General features: G+C 44.6%; 1 protein-coding gene across 1 annotated transcript in view; it reads left to right on the top strand.

Annotated features, from left to right (window-relative positions):
• Positions 1–2,832: 2,832 nt before the first annotated feature.
• kiaa1549la (KIAA1549-like a) overlaps positions 2,833–26,757 on the top strand; it is a 254,858-nt gene continuing 230,933 nt past the window's right edge. The window contains exon 1 of the mRNA XM_059652108.1: positions 2,833–3,453. Within this exon, the coding sequence (XP_059508091.1) occupies positions 3,225–3,453 (229 nt within the window). The 5' untranslated portion in view covers positions 2,833–3,224. The remainder of the gene's footprint in view (positions 3,454–26,757) is intronic.

Genomic DNA, 26,757 nt, shown 5'->3' with positions numbered 1-26,757 from the left:
AAAGTTCTGTAAAATCTCCCCTTAGCCTTCTAACTGGGCCAAAATTTGCCCCTCTATCAACATTATTAAAATAAATATTAGTTGTCCATTCACATATTGATGTTGGGAGCTTGCTGCTGGAAAATTAGTTGCCACATTTCCTGCATAATTGCACAGAGTATAATTCAAACTCCTTGACCATGTCAAAGCAATTTGAGGCATCCCTGGCATGGTGGATCAATGATCAGCACTGCTGTCTCATCATGCCAGGTGCCCTGGTTCAAATTCAGCATCAGGCAACTGTCTGTGTGGAGTTTGTACATTCTCCCTGTTTCTGTGTAGGTGCCCTCCAGGTGCTCCGGTTTCCTCCCACAGTCCAAAGATGTTTAGGTGGGTTAGACGTGGGAAATGCAGAGGAATGGGCCTGTTACCACACTGCAGGGATTCTATGATCAGACTGCGTAAAAGACTCTGCTTAAATGCAAATCTTTCTTTTTCTCTGAACAGGAGAACAATCCTAGATTCTTCAGTCTCTTGACATAACTGAAGTCCATCAGTTCTGATGCGAGTCTGATAGACCTCCTTCATGCTCCTTCCAAGGTTTTAACTTTTTTGACAAATGCAAGTTGAGTGCTTTGTTGAAATTCATTCACATTTCTTGTTTCGCTAGCTGATTCTTATTTTCTTGTGTAACACAGTGTGGAGCTGGAGGAACACAGCAGGACAGGCAGCATCAGAGAAGCAGGAAAGCTGAAGTTTTGGGTTGGGAACCTTCTTCAGAACTGGGGAATGGGAGGGGTCTCTGAAATAAATCGGGGGGAGCAGTGATAGCTGGTAAGGAGTGGTGGGGATTGGTCAGTGAGGTGGGAGGAGAGGATGGGTGGGAGAGAAGACGGAGAGGTCAGTGATGCGGGGATGGGGAGGTTGCTAGTCTAGGGATGAGATGAGGGGTGGAGAAATTTTGAAGCTCGTAAAGTCCACATTGAGACCATTGGGTTGTAGGCTTCCAAGGTGGAATATGAGGTGCTGCTCCTCCAGTTTCCAGGTGGCATCGCTGGAGGAGGCCCAGGGTGGACAAGTCGTCCGGGGAGTGGGAGGCGGAGTTGAAGTGGTTTGCGACTGGAAGGTGTTGTCATTTGTCACGAACTGAATGCAGGTTCTCTACAAAGTGGTCTTTGAACCTCTGCTTGGCATCGGCAGTTCTTACTATCTCTTACTTTCTTGTCCTTTGTAAGTATGAACTGTTTGAATTAAATTCTGCTTGCAGCAAAAGATTACAGGCATCTAATTGCTTTGTACATTTCAACCCTTCTTTCATATTCCCTACAGGTTTATATCTGAGAGAGAAAAGACTCAGAATGGGCTGCCTATCACTTTATGGCACAGCATTAAATTCAGGAATCAACCTTATACTCCTTTCAATAACTTTCTTGAAATATGAAGTTTTTGAAATGATCACTCATGACTATTTCTACAACTGCTACTGCCATAAGAACTTGCATTTACATAGCATCTTCAATGTGGTCATGCAGCACAAGGACCTTCACAGGAATGAGACAGAAAATTGATTCTGAACCACATCAGGTGATGTTAGGACAGGTGGCCAACAGCTTGGTCAACGATGTCAGCTTCGAGGAGTATCTTAGATGAGAAGACATGGATGGAGAGATGCAGATGCTTAAGAAGGGATTTCCACCACTCAGGGACAAGGCTGCTCAATACGTGGTTGACAATGGTACAACAATTAAAATCTGGGACAAGCACGAAACCAGAACCAGAACCATGAAAGTTGATTTTGAAACTGTGGAGGGCTGAGGAAGTTAGTGGGATGGACGATGTAACCTAGAGGCATTAAAAACTAGGATAAGAATTTTGAAATTGGGGCAATCTTAGGCTGAATTACTCATTTCTGTGACACCTTTGCTGCCTATTTTAGTTTCTGCAATAAATGGGTTAACTCTGCTATTAACATAACTGAGGGATGAATATGTAAAGCAAGCTAGCCACTAGTACTACAAATGTTTCTGGGCTGATATTCCTGTTTTCACCATGAATCAGTGATAACTGGTAAAAATCCCATAGGTTCATACTTTGCCTTTCACTGAAAGAAAAATATAAGGTATGTACTGACATATTAGTAATGTCCCTGCACTAGTCAAGAGGTCAATGTTTTAGGGATACGGGTACAATTCTCACCATGACAGCTGCTGAAATTTGAATTCAGCAAATAAATCTGGAATATAAAGATGGTAATAGTGACCATAACAACTGTATTGGATTGTTGTAAAATCCCATTTGGTTCATTAATTCAGAAGGGCTTCCGTGTGACTGATTTCCTCAGTTACGTGCTTACATCTGAACTGTTCTACGAAAAGACCCACTCAACATAACTACGGTTGGGGAACACTCGCCAGTCTTGTGGTGCAGTGGCAGTGTCCCTCCTCCTGAGACAGGAGGACCCGGGTTCAAGTCCGAATAACATCTCTGTCTACAGGTTGATTGTAAAATATCTACAGCAGCGTTGAGACTGGCAGCCACAGCCTGAGAATGACTGAGGAGCAAGATAGAATTCAGTACGTATCGCCACACGTCTTACATTACAGCACAGCCACGAAGAGATTTTGCTTTCACAGTGATCTGAGATTGATTTAATATCATTTGGTAATTGCAAAACAAAAAAAAATGTACATTTTGCTTGCATCTGACGGCGGAGTATGAATTATTCATAAACAGAAACATGCAATGCATACTTCTGGATTGCAGTTTGGAACAGCGTTGTAAAAAAAAGCCCTTGGCAAGCCGCGCGTTCCACGAGAGGTCGTCCTTGTCACATTTAGCTCTGCGTAGCTTTTCTCCTCCTCTTTTCTGGATCCAGTCAGTGGAAATCTACGTGACTTTTTTTCTCTCTCTCTCTTACCCCGAAAATAAAGCGACGTGCAGTCGCTGCAATAACAATTGCGAGCTGGATGAACTGGGAGACGCCATCGGCCGCACCTTTTCAGGATGAAAAGGACAGCAACCGAGACTATATGTTGTACAGAGTAGGACCAAAGGGAGGGAGCCACGGAGATGCATTCGTGCAAAAGCTGACCTGCGAACTCAAGTCCAGGGAGAGGTGGCAGTTAACACTGAGAATCAGCATGCCCGTCTGATTGTCTTTTATCAACAGACCCTGCTTCCCTCGTTATCCTTGGAACTGATTGCAAACATGAGTTTTGCAACTGTGAATCCTGACGCTTGCCTGGATGCTGTCGGTAATCTGGACAGAAGGTTCGCTCCAGGTTTTTAACCTGGCATTGGTGGCTATGTTCCTAGGGAATACAGGAGGCTGTAGGTCATCAGCGGAGACCTGGCTAGAGGTGCCTGGAGGTCCTCGGCTTCAGCTGTGCGCCTCGGTGCTGAACGCGGGGATGGCTGCGAGATGCTTCGGATTGTACATGCTGCTGCTGTTCCAGTCCGTCTCAGCATCAAACGGTAAGCAGGAGGAGAGGGAACAAGGTGGAAGGGGCTGAGGGTGCGGGAGCAGCGTCCGTGGAAAGGCGACCGTGTCCAGATTTTTTTAGTGATGGCTTTCTTCATAAAGTACACCCTTCAGACTGGTTCTCATCGGAGCCGTGCTTACAGCTCATAAGCACATCGAGAATGTGCAATTCTCGTTCAGTTTACTCCGCCGCCTTTCTTTCAGATCTGCATTGATTCTAAGTGTGGCAGATTGGTATTGTTAGTGTCAGTTAAAGCTGTACCCTGGCTGAACGTTGCAGTAGCCCGGAATTTGCAATTCCCCGTTTTTAAAAACGTCTCGTTGTGTGGATATCAGTGAGCCCTGCTTAGTTTGTGTGAAAGAAAGAGTTTGCATTTGTGTGGCACCTTTCACACCTACAGTGTGGCCAACATGCTTTTGCAGCAATTAATCCCTCTTCTGAAATGTGGCCACTATTGGTAGGTAGTGCAGGAGAAAGCCCATCACCCTCTGTATTGCCACTCAGTTACACCGTGGGTGATGTCTACCTTAACTCCCTTGACCTGTCTTGGTTCCTTTTGCTGTTAACACCCGAGCTGAATGAAAATTGATCATTCTGACAGGTTCAACAGGTTTTTATTTGGAGAGCTGCGGGTTTTTATTGCCCTTTGTTTGGTATTACTCCTGACATTAACCTGGCCCCGTTTCTCAGTTGAGGCAGCACACCAGCCCTCTCTCTCACCATGAGTAATAGTTTATATGTATCTACGCTATCAACTCATGTAGTCATCTTAAACTTCTCTCTTGGATCACCAAGTAAACTTCTGTACTCAAGACTAAACAAGTCTACTCCATGTAATCTGCCCTCATCATTTAGCTTTTAACCTTGGCATCATTCTGGTGAAAATGCTGTGTGCCACGGCAACTGTTTAGCGTACAACAAGCTCCCATAAAAAGCAGTGAATTTGCTTTTGGTGATGTTGACTGTGGGACAAAAACTGGCTATACACAGAGGAGTTCATCTCTGCTCTTCTTTGAGTATCAAATGGTCTTTTCTCCCCCTATCTGAACAGACTGAAATACTTCTGAGGATGTAGTTGAAAAATGTGCCTCTGACAGAGTAGCATTCCCTTGGTGTACCACCTGAGACTAAATATTCAAGATATTGGTTTAAAGTTCCAGAGCCTATTTTCCAGGCCATTGAATATATAAAAAGTACTGAAGATTTTTCTCAATTGTGGTGCATTACTGAGGGGGTGCTGCACAGACAGAATGTCATTTTGTAAGTGAGACATTAAACTGAGGCCTCATTTGTCATCTGAAGTTGATGAAAGTGACCTCATGACACTATTTGAAGCAGAAAAGCATAATTCTTTCTGGTGTGGTGTGTAATATTTATCCTTCAATAAACTCCTAAAGTAGATTATCTAGACCTTTCTGTCTCTTGTGGGAGCTTGTTATGCACTAATTCGTTCTTGCTTGCTACAATGACTACATTTCAGGTATACTTCATTAGCTTTAAAGTACAAACAACAAAAAATAGTACTGCACAGGAACAGGTCCTCCTGCGTACCAAGACTGTATGGATGTGTGATACCTTTTTAAGCAAAAATCTTTTCATCTCCTTGCAGTCCATCTCCCTATATTCCCTGCCTATTCATATGTCTTTATACATTACGTATTTTGGGTGTCCTGAGGCAAATAAATGCAGTGTAAAAATTTTAATGTTTTATCTTATTATTCCAATCACTTTCCCCTCATAAACTTTAATGAATTGCTGATGTCATGTTAGAACAATAGCTTCTTCATTGAGAATAAGAGATACAGTATGCATTCTGTATTTACACTTCAGGGTAAGGTTGGAATGCTTTTGTTAACCAGCCATGTTAGTCTGTAGGCATTGCTGAGTTTTCACATCACAAATAATTCACTGGTTATAAGATCTTCTTTCTAAGATCACTTAAAAGATTTGATGGGTTAAGTGCAGTGAAACTATTTCCTCTGCTGTGGGAAATCCAGAATAAGGCGGAATAATCTTCAAACTAGAGCCAGGTTGTTCAGAAGTGATATCCAGAAGCAAGTCTTTACTCCACAAAAGTTGAAGTTCCTTTCCCCCATCCAAACAAGCTGTTGAGGCTGGACTATATGAAAATGAGTTCAGAACTGTTTTTGGTTTATTATGTAAAGGCCTTGAGCATTGCAGGACCAAGACAGGTAAATGTAATTGAGCTGCGCAACAACTGGTAGGTGTCTTTTCCCCAGGATGGAGGATTTCAAGACCAGAGGACACATTTTTAAGGTGAGAGAAGAGAAATTTAGAAAAGACGTGAGGCAAATTTTTTATTTGCATGTGGTTCGCATATGGAATGAACTTCCTGAGGAAGTGATGGATATGGGCACAGTTACAATATTTAAAGACACTTGAATAAGTACATGAATAGGAAATGTTTGGGGGGATATGGGACGGGAGCAGGCAGGTGGAAATTGCTTAGTTTGGGATTATGTTTGGCGTGGACTGGTTGGACTGAAGAGTTTGTTTCTGTGCTCTATGACTCACTGACTATAACTGTGCTGTAAATAAAAAAGTGCTGGACACCACCCTGTGTTAGGCAGCCTCCATGGAGAGAGAGAGAGAAAGCTAACGTTTCGAGTCTAGATGACTCTTCATCACAACTGATTCTAGTGCAGATTCCAGCATCTGCAGTAATTTGCTCCTACTGTATAGTAATGGTCCATTTGAATGTTGGAACAGAGCTGAAGACTTCAGTGTTCTCCGCTTGTTTCCTTGATTTAGAAACAGGGGCATGAGTTTCCTCCTCTACATTTACAAATGCTGAAGTAATTATGCCCCAACATAAGCATTTTCCCTGAAGCCATGAGCACGATGAACTTCTTTGTGATGAGCTTGTCAGGATCGAAGACCAAGGTCTGGAAAAAGTTCTCAGGACTTCACTTAATCAAGCAGAATCAGCATGTCTGCATGAAAGGGGGAAAACATCCTTGACAAAGGCGTCAGAATTCTTTTGATAAGGTAACTTGCGGAATAGATAGAGAGAAAACAGCCAATGTAATAAATTTTGATTTCCAAAAGGCTGTTGATGAGGCAACATGCACAAAGCTACTTAATAAGATAAGTGCCGATGGTACTGGGATGCAGTATATTAGCGTGGAAAGGGGATTGGCTAACTATTAGAAGACAGACAGTTAGGATAAGGAGTGGCTTTTCAAGATGGCAGCCTTTAATTAGTGGTTTGCTACAGAGATCACTGCAAGGGATTTACAACATAGATTAAAGATTTAGATGAGGGAAGTGAATGTACCATGGCCAAGTTTGAAATTACATCAAAATAGGTGGGAGAACTCAGTAGAGACCATGGGCGTCACTGGCCAGCCAGCATTTATTGACTGTCTTCAATTGCCCTTGAAAATGTGGTGGTGAGATGCCTACTTGAACCACTGCAGTCCATGTGCTGTAAGTTGACCCACAATGCCCTTAGGGAAGGAATTCCGGGATTTTGACCCAACAACAGTGAAGGAACGGCAATATATTTCCAAATCAGGATGGTGAGTGCCTCAGAGGGGAACATGAATTTGATGGTATTCCCAAGTATCTGCTGCCCTTATCCTTCTAGGTGGAAGTGGTCATGGAGATCAGAGGTGTCGAATGGCGAATTTCTGCAGTACATCGTGTAGGTAGTACATACTTCTGCCGCTGTGTGTTCTTGATGGAGTGAGTGGATACTTGTGGATGAGGTGCCAATCAAGCAGACTGCTATGTCCTGGATGGTGTCAAGTTTTTTGAGTATTTTTGGAGCTGCACCCATCCAGATAATTAGCGAGTATTCCATCACATTCCTGACTTGTGCCTTGCAGATAGTGGATAGGCCTTGGGGAGTCAGGAGGAGAATTACTCGCTCCTAGCCTCTGATCTGCTCTTGTCACCACTGTGTTTATGTGATGATTCCAGTTACGTTTCTGGACAATAATAACCCAAAGGATATTGATAGTGAGAGACTCAGTGATGGCAACAACATTGAATACATGAGGCAGTGGTTCTAGGTTGACTGTTACTGGAGATGGTCATTGTCTGGCATTTGTGTGGCATGTATGTTATTTCCAGTTTGTCAGCTAAAGCCTGGATTTTGTCCAGATCTTATTACGTTTGAACATTGACATCTTCAGTACCTGAGGAATTGTGAATGGTGCTGAGTGTTGTGCAATCATTGACAAACATTCCCAATTCTGACCTTATGATTGGATTGGGGAAGATCATGAATAAAGCAACTGAAAATGGTTAGGCCTAGGGCTGTACCCTGAGGAGCTCCTAGAGAGATGTCCTGGAGCTGAGATGACTGACCTCCAGCTATGCCAACCATCTTGCAATGTGCCAGGTATGACTGCAACCAACGGAGCATTTGCCCCCAAGACCCATTGATTCCAGTTTTGCCAAGGCTCCTTCATGCCACACTTGGTTGAGTTCAGTCTTGACGTCAAAGGCTGTAATTCCCATCTCACCTTACCTTTAGAATTCAACTCTTTTGTTCATATTTGAACCAAGGCAGTGATGAAATCAGGACTTGAGTGACCTTGACAGAATGCGAACTGGGCGTCGCTGACCAGTGATGGAATATAATGAGGGAAAATGTGGGATTATGCACGTTAGCAGGAGGAATACAGGAACTGCGTATTATTTATGTAGATTCTCCTAGAGGTATAGAACATAGAACAGTACAGCACAGAACAGGCCCTTCAGCCCACGATGTGTCGTAAATCACAAAAATCTAGAATCCACGTTCAGTGGATAAGAGGGGAAGCAAATAAAATGTTGGCCTTCGCTTCAAAGGGAATGGCATATAAAAATAGGGAAGTCTTGCTAAAACTATACAAGGCACTAGTCAAACCACATTTAGAATACAGTGAACAATTTTAATGCTCTTATCTAAGGAAGGAGAATATAACATTGGAGGCAGTCTGGAGAAGGTTCACTATGTTGATCCCAAGCATGGAAAGATTTTCTTACAAGGAAAGGCTGAGTGGCTTGGCCCTGTGTTCACTGGAATTTAGAAGAATATGAGGAGACCTTGTTGAAACATATAAGACTCTTTGAGAGCTTGACAGGGTCAATGCAGAGGGGCTGTTTCCCTTGTAGGAGAGTCGAGGAGAGGAGGACAGTCTCACGGTAAGGGGCTATCCGTTTCAGACATAGACTAGGAGGGAATTCTTCTCTGAAGGTAATGAATCAACAAAATATTTCGCCACAGAGAGCTGTTAGGTATATTCAAGGCTGCGACAGACAAATTTTTACTCAGTAAGGGAACCAAGTGTCATGGTGAAAAGGTAGGAAAGTAGAGTCGAGGATTATCTGGCCATGGTCTTGTTGAATGGCAGAGTAGGTTTGATGGGACAAACAGCTGCTTATGCTCCTGCTCCTCCTCATCTTCTTGGAATTAAGAGAACACTGGCAAAGGCACATTCATTTCCTACCCTTAGCCTGAACAAATGTGCATGTGTTCAAACACTTCAGATTCCAAGGGTCAGTCACATGGCCTGATGGTCTTAAACCCCAAGTGGCATTAATTCTTTGAGACATTTGAGGCGAATAGATGTGCCACCTGTAACTCAGAAATATGGCATTGATAGAGGGTGCCTCTGATCATCTCTGGACCTGCCCAATTGAAGTGGTTCAGCAATGCTGAAGTAGAATAGAGTACTGGCATGTGCACAGGTTGTCACTCTGATCTTGCTCTGCGCTAGTACTGCTTTAGTGGAGACTCCCAAATGGAAATACAGATTGCTCTGAGCCATGATGAATGCAGTTGGAATGCAGGAATTTTCTCATGCATTTTGGACCAATCTCAGGCAAGCTACAGAGTATTTATGGTTCTGTCTGTCCAGACTGCTGATGGCCAACTCAGGATATTGCTTTTCTCCTGTTTTATTGATTGCACCTATTAGGGCCTCCAGCTTTCATATTTCAGCTTAAGCCAATCCCACTTGAAAAACTTGAGCGCAGAATCCAGGCTGACAGTTCCAGTGTAGTACTGGGGAAGTAGTGCACTGTCAGGTATGCCATTTTTAGGACATGATATCAAAAATAGGGCACTGTTTGAATGTGAGCAGGAGAGTTTGTTCCAGAATTTTGACCAGCGGTTACCCCTCAATCAGTCTTATCAACACAAATTTTGCGGACTGTTTTTGCCTTTACATGAGGGAGAATGTGTTTTTTAGAGGATTTGTGAAGAAGGTACACCGCTGGGATGAAAGGGATTTTATATGGGCAGAGATTGAGAAGAAGGGGCCTGTATTTTCTGATGTTTAAAGGAATGAAAGGTGACCTCGTCGAAACCATTCCTAGAAATCTTGGTATGATGGATGCTGAGAAGCTGCCTCCTTTGGCTGTAGAGTCTAGAAGTATGTGTGATTGGTCGTTTGAAACTGATTTTCTTTCCTCAACTATTTCAGAAGGCTGTGGATGCTCAGGCTCAGTGTTGAGGATAATTGGAGGTGAAGTAAAAGGTAAGATGTGGTCTTGAGTGGTGGAACAAACTCACAGGACTGTACAGAGCTTACGCCTCCTCCTGTTCCTTATGATTTTGATGATGAGACATTGTTGGACAATGCTGCGAAGGAAATGATGAAATCTGCTGGATTATCTTAAAAGCGACAAGTTTACTACTCATCTGGTCTGGCCTACATGTGACTCCAGTCCAACACTCTGTGATTGACGTTGGAATCTGAGGTGATTCAACATATTTGTTAGAGCAGTTAAGAATAGAAAATTACTGTACCCTTGCCTGTGTTCTCCTCACAAAAAGAACAAATAAGAATATTAAAGAGGGACATTAATGTCTGTGAGATGGCAAAAATGTAACTGAACCAAAGACCACTGCTTCATCAGAGACACACACTGAACTATGCGGAGTCAGTGGGCAGCGCGAATAGTTTTGTTTTACTCTGCAAAAGAATTGATATGTTGGGAAGGACATTGGTCCACCTCCGTGGATTGAAGGATACAAATTACCAAAAGCTGAGCCTTTAAATGAAAGACCATGACCACATTTTGGTGTTGCACATTCTTGGCTGAGAGCCCAGGCGTCCATTAGTCTCTTGACGTACCTGAGACTCGGCTTGATTAACAGCTTCGAGCATCTGATTTCTGCTGTCAGTTTTATAAAGTTTATTTAAATAGTGCCAAGTGATTTCAAGTGCCTGCGGTTTCAGCTGTTGAAACTTTAACAGTCTGCGTAATTGATTTGGTCTGTAATAAGAAGAATTTTTTTTAGGATTGCTGTAAGTAATTACTGTTTTGTTAAAGCTTTTTATACATTCAGCTGTGATTATGGGGTTCATTGCCTCTTTATAGTGTATTGTTGATGTATGAGCTTGGAAGTGCCAACGCCTGACATCAGGTGTTAGATGGAGAGGATTTGCCTGGCACAGAGGGCATGAAAAACCATGGTGGATGGAGGAGGAGTTGCAGTCTGGTGTAAGGAAACGTAGGGACTAATTGGGGAAAGGGGGCTATGGTTTGGCGTGGCGTCATGAGGAGCCATGGGCTATATTTGGCACGACGTACTTAGTATTGGGATAGAAGGGGGTGAAAGGGGCACATGAGATGGCATTGGTAAGGAATGGGAGTATGTGGGGGGTGAGAGGGGTACAGACTGGACGACATTTTCTGTTTTTACAGTTAATTTGATCAAAGTCTCACTGTATCGAGTAAAAACTTTTAAACAGCCTGCCTATGTACGCTGTAGTACTCAAACTACCTCTGAAGCTGACTTAGAAGATCTTCCTGGTATTCCCTCACACACCCCTCCTGAAATGAATATTCCATCATTGTGTATATTTTCTATCACGGGTGATCCAGGAAATTCCCTTCCTTCTGCTAGCAGGTTTGAGAATTTAGGTCTGGTGCAATATCTCCTGATGTGGCTCACTTCTTTCCCCTAATGCTTGTGTGAAGTGCTGTTTTACAATGTTAAAGGTGCTATATAAATATAAATTGTTGTACAAACTCCCCCTTAAATTTGTGCGTGTATCTGTTATAAATGATTTTGATAAATTGAGGCATTCAAGAGGGCATGGGATGTTTATTTGGATAGAAATGACGTGCAGGGATAAGGTTGGGGAGTGGGGCGGAGAAAGGCAGGAGTTGCATTGTAATAATTCGGTGATTCGGTGAATGAGAACATATCCCTATCTTCTCTGGCATAGCTTTAACTGAACTTAGTAAACAAATTCTAACAGGAAGGTATTGTGATGTTTGCAGGGTATGAATATACAGAAAGGAGCATGACTGTGCATGGATTATTTGTTGTTAAGTCACATGGAATGAGGGGGTTTGTTCTGTGCAAAGAGGTTGAGCAGGTTGAACCTGTATCTCTTACAGTTTAGGAGAATGAGAGGGAATTTTCCTCAGGGGCTTGGCAGGATGGGTGCTTAAAAGAAGTTTTGTCTTGTGGGAGAGACTTGAATTTGGGATACACTTGAACAATGAGGGATCGTTAAGGTAAGGTTGATGAATGTGAAGGCAGGGCATTGATTATTTTGTTCTGGAGGGGAGTCAAGAAATATTGGGAGAAGGCCGGGAAATTAAGTTGATGTCTCAGAGATAAAAAAATGTGAGGCTGGATGAACACAGCAGGCCCAGCAGCATCTCAGGAGCACAAAAGCTGACGTTTCGGGCCTAGACCCTTCATCAGAGAGGGGGATGGGGTGAGGGTTCTGGAATAAATAGGGAGAGAGGGGAGGGTGGACCGAAGATGGAGAGAAAAAAAGATAGGTGGAGGGGAGAGTATAGGTGGGGAGGTAGGGAGGGGATAGGTCAGTCCAGGGAAGACGGACAGGTCAAGGAGGTGGGATGAGGTTAGTAGGTAGGAGATGGAGGTGCGGCTTGGGGTGCGAGGAAGGGATGGGTGAGAGGAAGAACAGGTTAGGGAGGCAGAGACAGGTTGGACTGGTTTTGGGATGCAGTGGGTGGAGGGGAAGAGCTGGGCTGGTTGTGTGGTGCGGTGGGGGAGGGGATGAACTGGGCTGGTTTAGGGATGCGGTGGGGGAAGGGGAGATTTTGAAGCTGGTGAAGTCCACATTGATACCATTGGGCTGCAGGGTTCCCAAGCGGAATATGAGTTGCTGTTCCTGCAACCTTCGGGTGGTATCATTGTGGCACTGCAGGAGGCCCATGATGGACATGTCATCTAAAGAATGGGAGGGGGAGTGGAAATGGTTTGCAACTGGGAGGTGCAGTTGTTTATTGCGAACCGAGCAGAGGTGTTCTGCAAAGCAGTCCCCAAGCCTCCGCTTGGTTTCCCCAATGTAGAGGAAGCCACACCGGGTACAATGGATGCAGTATACCACATTGGCAGATGTGCAGGTGAACCTCTGCTTAATATGGAAAGTCATCTTGGGGCCTGGGATAGGGGTGAGGGAGGAGGTGTGGGGGCAAGTGTAGCACTTCCTGCGGTTGCAGGGGAAGGTGCCGGGTGTGGTGGGGTTGGAGGGCAGTGTGGAGCGAACAAGGGAGTCATGGAGAGAGAGGTCTCTCCGGAAAGCAGACAGGGGTGGGGGTGGAAAAATGTCTTGGGTTGTTGGGTTGGATTGTAGATGGCGGAAGTGTCGGAGGATGATGCGTTGTATCTGGAGGTTGGTGGGGTGGTGTGTGAGAACGAGGGGGATCCTCTTTGGGCGGTTGTGGCGGGGGCGGGGTGTGAGGGATGTGTTGCGGGAAATACGGGAGACGCGGTCAAGGGCGTTCTCAACCACTGTGGGGGGAAAGTTGCGGTCCTTAAAGAACTTGGACATCTGGGATGTGCGGGAGTGGAATGCCTCATCGTGGGAGCAGATGCGGCGGAGGCGGAGGAATTGGGAATAGGGGATGGAATTTTTGCAGGAGGGTGGGTTGATGTCTCACTCAGGTTAGCCATGATCTTCGTTGAATGGCAGAGCAGGCTCAAGGGGCCAGTTAACATTTTCCTGCTCTTCACTTGTATGTACACATCTGTCGCTGACGCTTCAGCCACAGTGTGAGCAAAATGACTCCTGAAGGAGCCAGGAGTCATCACAATCACTTTTTTGCTACGTTTAGCAGTGAAACTCTGAACGGGGAGCAGATGGATTAATGCTTTGGTAAGTGACTCTTCTGTCAGGACTTTGTGGTCTTCTTCAGTGCATCTGATAACATGAACAGAGTGAGAGGGCTGGATCATTGCACCTAATATTGACTCGGATCAGCTGGAACCCACTGAACTGCCTCAGGGAGACCTGACAGAATTTCTTGGAGCTTTTCCTAAAAAAATAATTGGAGAATCTGTTTTCCTTCCATTGGCATTATGGGGGTGGCTGGGATTTGCGAGGTTGGAGGACGAGTGAACCAAGGGGTTGTGTCCTCGATGGCAGATAGTCTGAACAGCAAGCAAGCTGATGATAATTTTCTCTTCCTCCTTTGTTTCATAGGGGACATATTTGTGAGTTATTTCTCTCTTTACAATGCTGCCCAACATACTGTTTAATTTTTGATTTGCAACATTTGCAGCATTTAGTTGAACTTTACGGTCAAAATAATTTTCCTTCTACTAATTGTTGATTGAGGTGTCAGCTGGAGTATTGTATCCAAATGTGAGCACTGCACTATTGGAATGCTGAGACAGTGCACAGGAGATTTACTTGAACGGTACCAGGAATGAAGGATTGCAGCGCTGAGCGGCGAGTGGGGAATTTGGGATTGTTCTCCTTAAAACAGAAAAAGTTGGAGCAGCGAAGGATATGTTCCAGCATTACCTGCAGTGAGAAATTAGAATTAACGTCTTGGAACCAATGACCCCTTTACAGAATGGATGGTAGCTAGGAGAAATATTGACGTTTATACAGAGGATGGGGTGGATGAGGAGGAAAGTAAACAATGGATGGAGTTAGAGCCCAAAGAGAGAGAAAACACAGTTGGATAGTTAAGGGTGTATCAGTGATAATGGGAACTGCAGATGCTGGAGAATCCAAGATAATAAAATGTGAGGCCAGATGAACACAGCAGGCCAAGCAGCATCTCAGGAGCACAAAAGCTGACGTTTCGGGCCTAGACCCTTCATCAGAGAGGGGTATGGGGTGAGGGTTCTGGAATAAATCATCTACCAATGTGGTATACTGCATCCACTGTACCCAGTGTGGCTTCCGCTACATTGGGGAAACCAAGCGGACGCTTGGGGACTGCTTTGCAGAACACCTCCGCTCAGTTCACAATAAACAACTGCACCTCCCAGTTGCAAACCATTCCCACTCCCCCTCCCTTTCTTTAGATGACATGTCCATCATGGGCCTCCTGCAGTGCCACAATGATGCCACCCGAAGGTTGTAGGAACAGCAACTCATATTCTGCTTGGGAACCCTGCAGCCCAATGGTATCAATGTGGACTTCACCAGCTTCAAAATCTCCCCTTCCCCCACCGCATCCCAAAACCAGCCCAGCTCTTCCCCTCCACCCACTGCATCCCAAAACCAGTCCAACCTGTCTCTTCCTCCCTAACCTGTTCTTCCTCCCACCCATCCCTTCCTCCCACCCCAAGCCGCACCTCCATTTCCTACCTACCACCTCATCCCGCCTCCTTGACCTGTCCGTCTTTCCTGGACTGACCTATCCCTCCCCTACCTCCCCACCTATACTCTCCTCTCCACCTATCTTCTTTTCTCTCCATCTTTGGTCTGCCTTCCCCTCTCCCTATTTATTCCAGAACCCTCACCCCATCCCCCTCTCTGATGAAGGGTCTAGGCCCGAAACATCAGCTTTTGTGCTCCTGAGATGCTGCTGGGCCTGCTGTATTCATCCAGCCTCACATTTTATTATCTTGGATAGTTAAGGGAGTGGTTAAAGGTCAGTTTGGGAGAATGAATAGCTGGTAGTGGGGACTGTTAGTATCTGACAATGGGTTGTGGTGTGGTAGAAGCCCATGTGATGACAAGGCCTGGTGTGTGGGGGTTGGGGTAAGGACGTGGCCTCAAGCCTTAAAATTGTTGAAATTGATTTAAAGTCCAGAAGGCTGCAGAGTCCCCAAGTAGAAAACGAGATTCTGTTCTTCCAGCTCGCACTGAGCTTCACTGGAGCACTGCAGCAAAGATGTTGGCCCGGGAGCATGATTGTATGTTGAAGTGGCAAGCAACTGGAAACTCGAGGTTTTTCTTTTTTCAGGTAGACCATACGTGTTCTGCAAAGCAGTCATCCAGTTCTGATTTTCGTCTCCCCAGTGTAGATGAGACCACCATTTACATAGCTGTCATCAGTTTTGAAGAGGGATCACTGGACCCAAAATGTTAACCCTGCTTTCTCTCCATAGATGCTGCCAGGTTTTGAATTTTTCCAGCAATGTTTGTCTTTGTTTCTGATTTCCAGATTCACAGTTCTTCAGTTTCTTTTTGTTAAGAATCTGTGTGCTTTTGTCTTAAAAGTGTTGAAAGAATCTGCTTTCGTGACCCTTATAGGAAGGGTGTTCCACAGGCTCATGTCCCTCTGAGAGGAGCGAAAAAAAAGTCTAATCTGTTTTGAATGGGTAACCGCTGAATTTTAACCCTTTGTTCTCGATTCTGTCATAAGAGAATATATTTATCCTGTCAGGACACCCAAGTTTCAATCATTTTAATCTTCGCTACTCCAGCAGATAAAATCATTGTCTATCCAATTTTTATGAAGGAGACAACCCATCGATTCCAGGTATTCATCTAGTAAACCTTAGCTTTACTGCCTCCAACACATTTTCAATGCAATGCTGTGCACAGTGTTCCCTTTGCAGCCTCACCACTACCCTACCTAGCTGAAGCATAACCTCCCTACTTTCGTAGTCAGTTCCTCTTGCAATAAAACAATAACATTTTATTAGCTTTCCCCGTTACTTATTGCCTCTACATTCAAACCTTAGTGATTCATGCATATGGACACCTACCTCTGCATGCTAGAGCTCTGCAGCATCTCACCATTCAATAATATGCTTATGTTTATTCTTCCGTCAAAAATGGACAAGTTCATATTTTCCCTTACCTTGTGCTCTATTTGCCATACCTTTACTCACTCAGTATCTTTTTGTAACCTGCTTGTTCAACCTAGCAGTGTGTCATCAGCAAAATTGACTACCATACCTATGGTACCTTTATCTAAGACATTCAAATAAATTTTAAACAGTTGAGGTCCCAGCACCAAATCCTTGGCACACCATTCGTTACATCTTGCCTAAGAAAGGACCATTTTACTTTCTCTCTGCTTCTTGTTAGCCCAGCCACTATTCCATCTGTGTCAATTTGGCACCCTCAACATGGCGAGCTCTTACTTTCCACAATAACCTTTGAGGCACCTTATACCTTCTGTTTACCTATATTCACAGCGTGTGTTATGTCCTCAAAAAACTTGGTTAAATGTGATTTCCCTTTTAAAAAAAACCATGTTGACTACCCAATGACTTTTAATCTTATTCAAGTCCCCATCTTTAATAATATTTTCTAACATTTTCCCTGTAGTAGATGTTACGCTAGCCAAGCTGTGCTTTCCTGATTTCTGCCTGTCTCCCTTTTCAAAGTTACACTTGTTATCTTCCAAACTGATGGGATCTGGCCGAATCAGGGAGTTTCGGAAAATAAAAAACAATGCATAAAATTTTCTCAATGGCCACTGCTTTTAACACCGGGGGATAACGAAGTACTGTAGAATCCATGGGTACTTCACGATTATATAATTCCTTAGGCCTATCACATTGGAAAACACCAGCCTCTAGTGTCGCCTGCCCTCTGATCTGTTTAGAATGTGTTGCTTGTAGACACAATCCTGAAAATGTTCTGTGAGTTTCTCATATAGGATACTGTTGCTCATCTCACTGTACCAGTTGCTGCTCCACGCACTACCTCCTCAGTGTCAATTAGGGATGGGCAATAAATTTGACATTTACCAGCAATGTCCACATGCCACAAATGAGTAAATATGATGAGTGCTAGTTTTGGATGTGCAATCAATTGCAAGTACTTGCTGTGTGTTCACCCAGTCATAATGTTAAGTTCCCCATTCAGTCACTCCTCAGACTTCTCCTGAAAAGAGAAAACAACCTGAGCCTGAGCAATCCTTCCTGAAAGTCTGTTTTTGGGCAGCAAATGCCAGCCTGGCCAGTGGCGCCTCCTACCAGAAGGTAATTTTTAAGAGTAAGTACAGTGATGTTAAAGAGCAGAACAGGAATGCAGTTCGGGCAGTTCTCCAGCTTTCCATGCTGAACATATCTTTGACAGTAGGTTCTCAAGACTTCATTAACAGCCTTATTTACTTCACCACCACTGAAGCTTGTCCAGTTACAGTTTGCCATTTTATGCCATTTTCCACAATGTTGAAAATGTAGTAGACACGAAGGAATAAATTACAGTAGTATTTTTGCTTGAGATAACAGCTAAAAGCTGGAGAGTTTTCAAGGATATCACAATAATATCTTGTATTTCAAAGCATCTTCTCATTTCTAAAATATCTCAAGGTTCTTTACGCTGTTTCGTCAGATGATATTTGAAACTGAGCCACATAAGGACATAAGGACAGTGATCAAATGCTTGCTTAGAGAGGTAGGTTTCAAAGAATGTCTAAAGGTATGGGAAGGAGTTGGTGGAGTGGAGAGGGTTAGAGAGGAAATTCTAGAGCTCAGAACATAGAATAAGAAGGAGCAGGAGCTGGACCTTCACCCCCGCTCTGTCATTCATTAAGAACATGGCTGAACTTTTATATTTTCTTTGTTGCACCCCCGCTCCCCAATTCCTTTGATTTTTGTCTTATCCAAGAACGCATTCACTTGAAAAATCTTGAATATATTCAATGATAGAACACTAACAGCACCCTGAGGTAAAGAATCCAAAGTTCACAACCCTCTGAATGAAGAAATTTCTCCTCCGCTCAGTCTTAAAGGGCTGATGTGTACTTTGACTCTGATGCTTGTTTTAGACTCTCCATACAGGGGAAACACTAATTCTACATCGACCTTGTTAGGCTCTCTCAGTATTTTATTCATTTCAGATAGATTATTGCTTCTTTTAAGCGACTGAGAAAGTAGGCCCAGTTGACCAAAGTGTCCCTGAAAGAACATTCCGCTCATCCGAGGAATTGGATTACTCTCCTATATGGACAGTATATCCTTCTTGAGCACTGAGAATGAAATTAGATGCAACACTGTCGATGAGATCTCACCAGCCCTAGATAATTACAGCAATTAAGTTTCAACTGGACAAAATATCAGATTCATGTATTGTTTAGATTAGATACCCTACAGTGTGGAAACAGGCCCTTTGGCCCAACAAGTCCACCCTGCCCCTTGCAGCATCCCATCCAGATCCACTCCCCTATAACCCACACACATCTGAACACTACAGGCAATTTAGCATGGCCAACCCACCTAGTCTACACATCTTTGGACTGTGGGAGGAAACTGGAGCACCCGGAGGAAACCCACGCAGACACGGGGAGAATATGCAAACTCCGCACAGACAGTCGCCCGAGGCTGGGATGGAACCCAGGTCCCTGGCGCTGTGAGGCTGCAGTGCTAACCACTGAGCCACCATGGTGGTATCTGTCAGTAAATTTGGAATATAAGGGTATTGTCAACAATGGTGACTGTGAACTATTGTTGTAAAAGTCCATCTGGTTCACCCAATGACCTTTAGGGATGGAAGCTGCCATCTTCATTTGATCTGGCCTGCATATAACTCCAAACCAACTCTTTTCTTCTCTACCTTCTCAAGTGGCCTATCAAGCCAGTCACTTCAAGGGCAGTTAGTGATTGGGACCAAGGCCTAGCCTTGACAGTGATGCTCAAATCCCAAGAAACAGTCAATTACTTAAAACAAAAATCACTTTACAATGGTAGCTGTGTTGTCAACTTTCTTGGCAAGACGGCTCTGGAATTCCATCCTCATTCTTCTCGACAATGATACTTTTCTTTTAATATGATTCTCAAAACTTATAATATATTCCTGAAAACTTCATTGAGCAAGCTTTTTGCTGTAACATCTCCCCTTAGATGGCCTGAGGTGACTAACTTTAAAATGCTCCTGTGAAATGCCTACTTTAAAGAAATTGATACAAAAGCTTGCAAAAGGTTGATGGGCAAATAATGTCCAATGAGAGTCGTGTTTTCTTGATCTTTTGCACTGTTGTAAAGAAAAGCAGCGTTGGGCTCATCTGCAGATGTTCAGGAGGCTGTTCAAATTGGGTATGTTTTATTAGGCATTAGTAGATACTGACAAGTTCACCCCAGTGAAATCATTAAATGGTTCCAAAAAAGTCATTTTCAAAATCAGTTTGAGTGTCCTTTTCATGGTGCACTCTGAAAGTGTGGGATAACACAGTGTGCAGCTGGAGGAACACAGCAGACCAGGTAGCATCAGAGGAGGAGGAAAGTTTCGAGTCGGGACCCTTCTTTGCAGTGTAGCGTTTGCTGTGGCTGTGGGGTGTGAGGGGAAGGGGTTTGAGGGCAGAAGTGAGGGAAATGCTAGAGATGCGGTTTAGGCCATTTTTGATTTCTGGAGGGGAGATGTTACGGTCCTTGAAATAGGAGGACATCTGCAATGTCTGGGAGTGGACGCACCATCTTGGGAGTGGACATGGCAGAGATGGAGGATTTGGGAGGAGGGGATCGCATTCTTGCCGAAGAGTGGGTAAGAGGAGGTGTAGTCCAAGTAGCTGTGGGAGTCAGTGCGCTCGAAATAGATGTCAGTTTTGAAGCGGTCACCAGAGATGGAGACGGAGAGTCCCAGGAAGGAGAGCGAGGTATTGGAGATGGTCCAGGTGATTTTGAGGTTGGGGAGAAAGGTGTTAGTAAAGTTGATGAATTGTTCAAGCTCCTCTTGGGAATGCAAGGCAGTGTTAATACAGTCATCAGTGTAGCCGAGGAAGAGGTGGGGGAAAGTGCCAGTGTAACAGTGGAAAAGGGACTGTTCCACCTATCCTACAAAGAGGCAAGTATAGCTTGGGCACATGTGGGTGCCCATGGCCATCCCCTTAGTCAGTACGAAGTGGGAGGAGTTAAAGGAGAAGTTGTTCAGGATAAGGATGAATTCTTTTAAGTGGATGCGGGTGTCAGTGGAGGGGATTGGTTAGGCCTGAGAAAGAAGCAGAGGGCTTTTAGGCCATTTGCATGGGGTATACAAATGTACAGGGATTGCATGTCCATAGTGTAGATGAGGCATTGAGGGCCATGGATTTGGAATTCATGGAGGAGTTGGAGGGCATGGGTTGTATCATGGACATAGGTGAGGTGTTCCTGGCCTGGTAGGGGATAAAATAGAGTCGAGGTAAGTGTAGATGAATTCTGTGGGGCAGGAGCAGGCAGAGTCAATGGGTCAGCTGGGGCAGTCAGGTTTGTGGATTTTGGGAAGGAGATAGAAGCGGGCAGTGTGGGGTTGGGGAACGATGAAGTTGAAGGCTGTGGGTGGGAGGTCACCTGAGGTGATAAGGTTATGGATGGTCTGAGAGACGATGATTTGGTGGACAGGGGTGGGGTCATAATCGAGGGAGCAGTAGGAGGAGGTGTCAGAGAGTTGGTGTCTGGCCTCGACCTTGTAAAGGTCAATGCGCTATACCATAACTGTGCCCCCCCCCGCCCCAAACCGTTACCTGTGGGTTTGAAAGTAAGGGTAGGGTTGGAGTGGAGGGCTGCATGTACCATGGGGGAGAGGTTGGAGTATGTGAGAGGGATTGAAGCAATCAGTGTCACAATGGCAGTTGGAGATGAAGAGGTCGAGGGAGGTTAGGGCGCCATGGTGGTGCCCAGGAGGAGGGCGTGTGTTGGAGGCGATGAAAGGGGTCAGCAGACGGTGGGTTAGACTCCTTTTAAAGAAATAGGCGCAGAGTTGGAGGTGGTGGAAAAGGAATTCGACATTTAGAGTGCTCAGTCTTCAGCGAAGAACTTACACTACACCTCCTCTCACCCACCGCCCTGCAAGAATGCGATTCCCAACTCTCAATTCCTCCACTTCTGCTGTATCTGCTCCCAAGACAAGGTATTCCACTCATGCACATCCGAGATGCCCTCCTATTTCAAGGACCACAATGTCCGCCCCCACTTCCAGTGATCAAAAATGCCCTCAACTGCATATCTTGCATTTCCTGCATTTCTGCCCTCAAACCTAAAAGACAGAATCCCCCTTGTACTCCCATGTCAGCCCACCAACCTCCTCATCCAGCATATCATTTTCTGCCACCTGCAATCCGACCACACAACCAAAGAGGCATTTTCCACCCCATCCCTTATCTGCTTTTTGTAGGGACTGCTTGCTCTGTGACTCCCTTGTCCGCTCCACACTCCCCACTAACCCCACCACACCTGGCATCTTTCCCTGCAACCGCAGGAAGTGCTACCCCTGCCCCTACACCTCCCCCCTCACCTCCATCCAAGGCCCAAAGCAAACCTTTCACAATGTACAGAGGTTCACCTCTACATCTGCCAACTTGGTCAACTGCATCTGTTGCTCCCAATGTGGACTCTTCGTCTGCATCGGCGAGACCAAGCGTAGACTCAGAGAGCATTTCATAGAGCATCTGCACTCTGTATGCGACAAACAACACCTTCTGGTTGCTAACCATTTCAACTCCCCCTCCCACGCTCTGGGTGATATGACCATCTGGGCCTCCTCCAGTATCACAATGACGCCACAGATAAACTGAAGGAGCAACACCTCATATTCTGTCTTAGGAGCCTACAGCTCAATGGCCTAAACGTAGAATTCACCAGTATTAAAATCTTATCAACCCCGGCCTCATCCCATGACCAACCCACCCTCTCATGCCCCACCTCCTTGACCTGACAGAACCTGTCCATCTTCTCTCCCACCTATCTGCCCCGCCTACTTCACTGACTAATCCCCACCACTCTCTACCTGTACTCACCTATCACCACCCCACTTAATTTCCCCAGCCCCACCCCTCCACTCTATTTATTTCCCCTTTCCCATCCCCCTCCCCATTTTTGAAGAAGGAATCCAACCTGAAATGTCAACTTTCCTGCTGCTCTGATGCTGCCTGGCCTGCTGTGTTTACTCCAGCTCCACACTGTTGCTCTGACTGCAACATCTGCAGTTCTTGTTACCTCTGAAAGTGTGAATTTTTTAAAACATGAGAAGCCCATTTTCAGATGGATTAATAAAGCACCGCCAGACTACAACTGTTAAATGCAGCAGTGAATATGTTAAATCCAGGAGAGCAAAATAAATAATTACTTTCTGCTAAGCCGCCCATTTTGGTTCATAGATTTTATGCTTGCTATTTTTGCGAATTAGTTTATGTAAGAACTTGAACCATTTAATACGCTTTGGCAAATTGCAGTTTATACTCAAGAGTTTGAGCCTGGTCGACAAGTGATCACAGTGCCATTGATCGTGCCTAATGTGCCCTTGTAGAGAGCCAGCAAGGGTTTGACACTTGAATGGCATCTTTCTCTGCTGTCACCTTGAATCCACATTCTATTCTTTCGTAACTTAGAGTACTTATTTTCCGAGGCCTCCCCTGTTTTATTCATGCATGGGATATGAGCATCACTGGCAATTATTCACTTTATTTATTACTTATTTGAGAAGGTTGTTGTGAATTGCCCTCCATGAGTAGCTCAGCGGGTCATTGCTGAGGGCAGTTTGGAATCTACATTGCTGAGGGCCTGGAGTCACATCTCACTCACACAGAGTAATGTTGCCTTTTGGTGGAAGGGTCTGAAAGGGTTAACGGTGAGGATCACCTTAAACGTCACCTAAGTTTATGTCAAGGACAGAATGCCTTAGGGTTTCGTAAGGAAGATGAAGACAGGCAACCTTGCTTCTTCCTCATTGTCTCTGCAACAGATTCCTTGGTCTCAATGTAACCTGCAACTCGTTGCTAATGTGCATTGAACAAGAAGTAGTTCATTGCAAGTACCTCTTCTAGTTAAACCAGGAAGTGGTTCCTGCTCCATATGACACCAAGCAGACTCTGAAGATTCCTGTAGTTAAAGAGAATGGTGGCAGTCAGCCTTACCCAATGTCTAACTGCGCATATGACAGGTAATGACAGCAAATGACCCACCCTAAGGGGCATTAATAAGTCAGATATGTTTTGATTTGGCAATCTGGTAGATATATAATACTTTTATTTTGGATTAGTTTAATTTAGTTGAATTTCCCCAGCTGCTGTAGTTTGAGTTAGAATTGTCTCCAGATCATGTGGGAAGGCTTGAGGGTTAGCCTTACAGTCACACAACCATTAGTCTGTTGTTTCTCCTTAAATATTTCTACCTTTGTTAACCTCTTCTCATTAGTTAGTTAGTTGCCTCAGTCAAAACAGGATGTCTTTAGTTGTTTAGCCACTGTCCTTATGTAAGAATCATAGTGGTCAGTTTGTCCAGGGCAAGTTCCTGTGAATAGCTGTATAACACATTAGTTTACATTGATATCAAGTTCTTGATGAAAACTGATCTAGGTGCTTTGATTTATGATGTATTCACCGACAAGGTATCACTGCACTTTCCAAACCCTACCATTTAATGAAATGTTGCAGGGATGCTTCATACTATGTGACTTGAGCTTTCTGCTGGCCTGTTGCTATTTCAGCATTTATTGGAGCAGTGCATGGGGACCCAAGGCAGCCCCAGTGTATAAGACTCCAAATGAATTGCCTGGGAAACTGAAGATCCCACTAAGCAGTTCCTTTGTGCTTGGAATATGCTCGGAGATTCTGAAAATCTCCATTTAAATCAGTATATAAAGGGTTCTGATGAAATTATGTTAAGTGGTCTATGTTTTTACATAGAGGATTGTGGGTACCTGGAGTGCGCTGTCAGGGGAAGTGGCAGATGTAGATATGATAACAAATTTTAAGAGACACTTCGACAGATGGGTGATAGAGGGGAAAGGACCTTGTGCAGGCACATAGCATTAGTGTAGAACAACATTTTGGTCAGCGCAGACATGATGGGCCAAAGGGCCTGTTCCTGTGCTGTTCTAGGTCAGAAGTCACATGACACCAGGTTATAGTCCAATGTACCTGTGAAGAAGCTGCGCTCCGAAAGCTTGTCTGATTTCAAATAATCCTATTGGACTGTAACCTAGTGTCATGTGACTTCTGACCATGTCCACCCCAGTGCAAAACCAGCACCTCCACATGTGTGCTGTACAGATCTGTGTTCTAAAGGTTAGATTATTGAATATGTAGTTTAACACCTGAGTAATTATTCAACTGACTCACATCACCCACCCATCCCCACTGACCTCCAGAGCCTGAACTGACACCATCCAGAATCCGACAATCTTTCTTGCTCAGCAACTGATCTTGCCTTCCTTGACAATGGTCCAACGCAAATCCCTGATGGTGGACCTGAATATATCAGACCCAATGCCCACCATCCAGCTCCCCCTGCACAGCCAGGCCTGATTTCTTGCACACAGTCCAATCTACCCCTAAACTCTGTATTGCTTACCTGACCCCCTAACTACCCTGCACCCTGACACCCTTCTGAACGAACACCCTGGCCCCAATCCAACTGGAACCCCAACCAATTGGCAACCCACTTATCTGACACCTCACTCCGTATTTATCTGGCACATAATTCTGCTGGCATCCATTCACTAACTATCTGGCATCATATGCCCTATCACCATACCCCTGCCCCCAGCTTGCACCCTACCCACCTGGCATCCTACCCACCTGTACCCTTCTCCCCCTTACCCATGTAGCATCCTACGCTCCCAGTACCCTCACATTGTTGCCTTATGCCTTAAAATTTGACTCACAATGACTGTCAGAACTTTTAAATATCAGAGTAGATCAGCTGACACCTGTGAAACTGGGACAAAAGAACTGTCAGAATAGAAGCAGAGCCACGTATTTCCAAAAGAGCCTGGACAATAATCTCCTCTCGGAAATGTGGAGCTCCCTTCCTTTGTAAAAAGGAAGGCGATCTTTGTGAGTCTACATTTCAGTCCGATATTTTTTGGAGGATTTAAATTTTGAAGGATTGTAGGAAAAAGGATTTATTTCAAGATTTGTGAAAATATCTAGAGTGTTTTCTTCAAAGGAGGTCATTTGAAGGTCACTGTGGACATTGGAGATTGCCCTTTTCACAAGCCTTCTTTAAAAGCTTTGCAGGTGACTCCAAAATTAGTGCAGTGGACAGTGAAGAAGGTTAGCTCAGAGTACAATAGGACTTTGATCAGATGGGCCAATGGCTGAGGAGTGGCAGATGGAGTTTAATCTAGACAAATGTGAGGTGCTACAGTATGGTAGGGTAAATCGGGGCAGGGCCTATACAATTAAGGGTAGGGTCCTGGGAATGTTGCTGAATAAAGAGACCTTGGAGTGCAGGTTCATAGTTCCTTCAAAGTGGAGTCACAGGTAGACTGGGTAGAGAAGAAGGCATTTAGTGCACTTGGTTAGTGCATTAGGTATAGGAGTTAGGAGGTCATATTGCAGCTTACAGGACATTTAGTCCGGTCACTTTTAGAATACTGCGTGCAATTCTGGTCTCCCTGCTTTAGGAAGGATGTTGTTAAACTTGGAAGAGTTCAGCTGAGATTTACAAGGATGTTGCCAGGGTCGGACAGTTGAATAAACTGGGGTTATTATCCCTGGAGTGTCGGAGACTGAGGGATGATCTTATAGAAGTTTACAAAATTGTGAAGGGCATTGATAGAATAAATGAGCAAGATCATTTCCTCAGGGAAGGAGAGTTCAAAACTCGAGGCCGTAGGTTTAAGGTGAGAGGGGAAAGGTTTAAAAGGGACCTAAGGGGCAGCTTTTTCACGCAGATGGTGGTGCGTGTATGGAATAAGCTGCCTGGGTAAGTGGTAGAGGCTGGTACAATTACAACATTTGAAAGGCACCTGGAAAGGTATCTGTATATGAAGGGTTTAGAGGGATATGGGCCTAATGCTAACAAATGGGACTAGATTAATTTTGGAATCTGGCCTCCATGGATGAGTTGGGACCAGAGGGTCTGTTTCTGTGCCATCCAACTCTGTGACTATAACTTGCATGACTGGTGACAACCTCTCGCGTTGCAGTAAACACTGCTGGGACTGTTTTGGGTTGGTTTGGAGAGATACCTGTTTGATGGAGCTGAGATAGAGGGAATCCTGTCAGAAAAAGCTGAGTTAGCTCGAGGCAACTTTTTATCATTTCTGATTTAGGGGCACAGGTGAGAACAGTGCTTCAGCAAGATCCTGTAAAAGCAAATCTAGTGTGTAGGTGGAACCACAGAAAATTGGTGCAGGCTGACTTCATGGATGTAATGATGGCACATACCACAAAAGGGTTGCAGGTGAACAACCACTTAATAACTCAAACACTAGCTTTACATTAT

Source organism: Stegostoma tigrinum, chromosome 17 (assembly GCF_030684315.1).
Source record: "Stegostoma tigrinum isolate sSteTig4 chromosome 17, sSteTig4.hap1, whole genome shotgun sequence".
Taxonomy (NCBI): domain Eukaryota; kingdom Metazoa; phylum Chordata; class Chondrichthyes; order Orectolobiformes; family Stegostomatidae; genus Stegostoma; species Stegostoma tigrinum.
The sequence above is the reverse complement of the archived record's forward strand: the minus strand, read 5'-3'. Positions and strand labels throughout refer to the sequence as shown.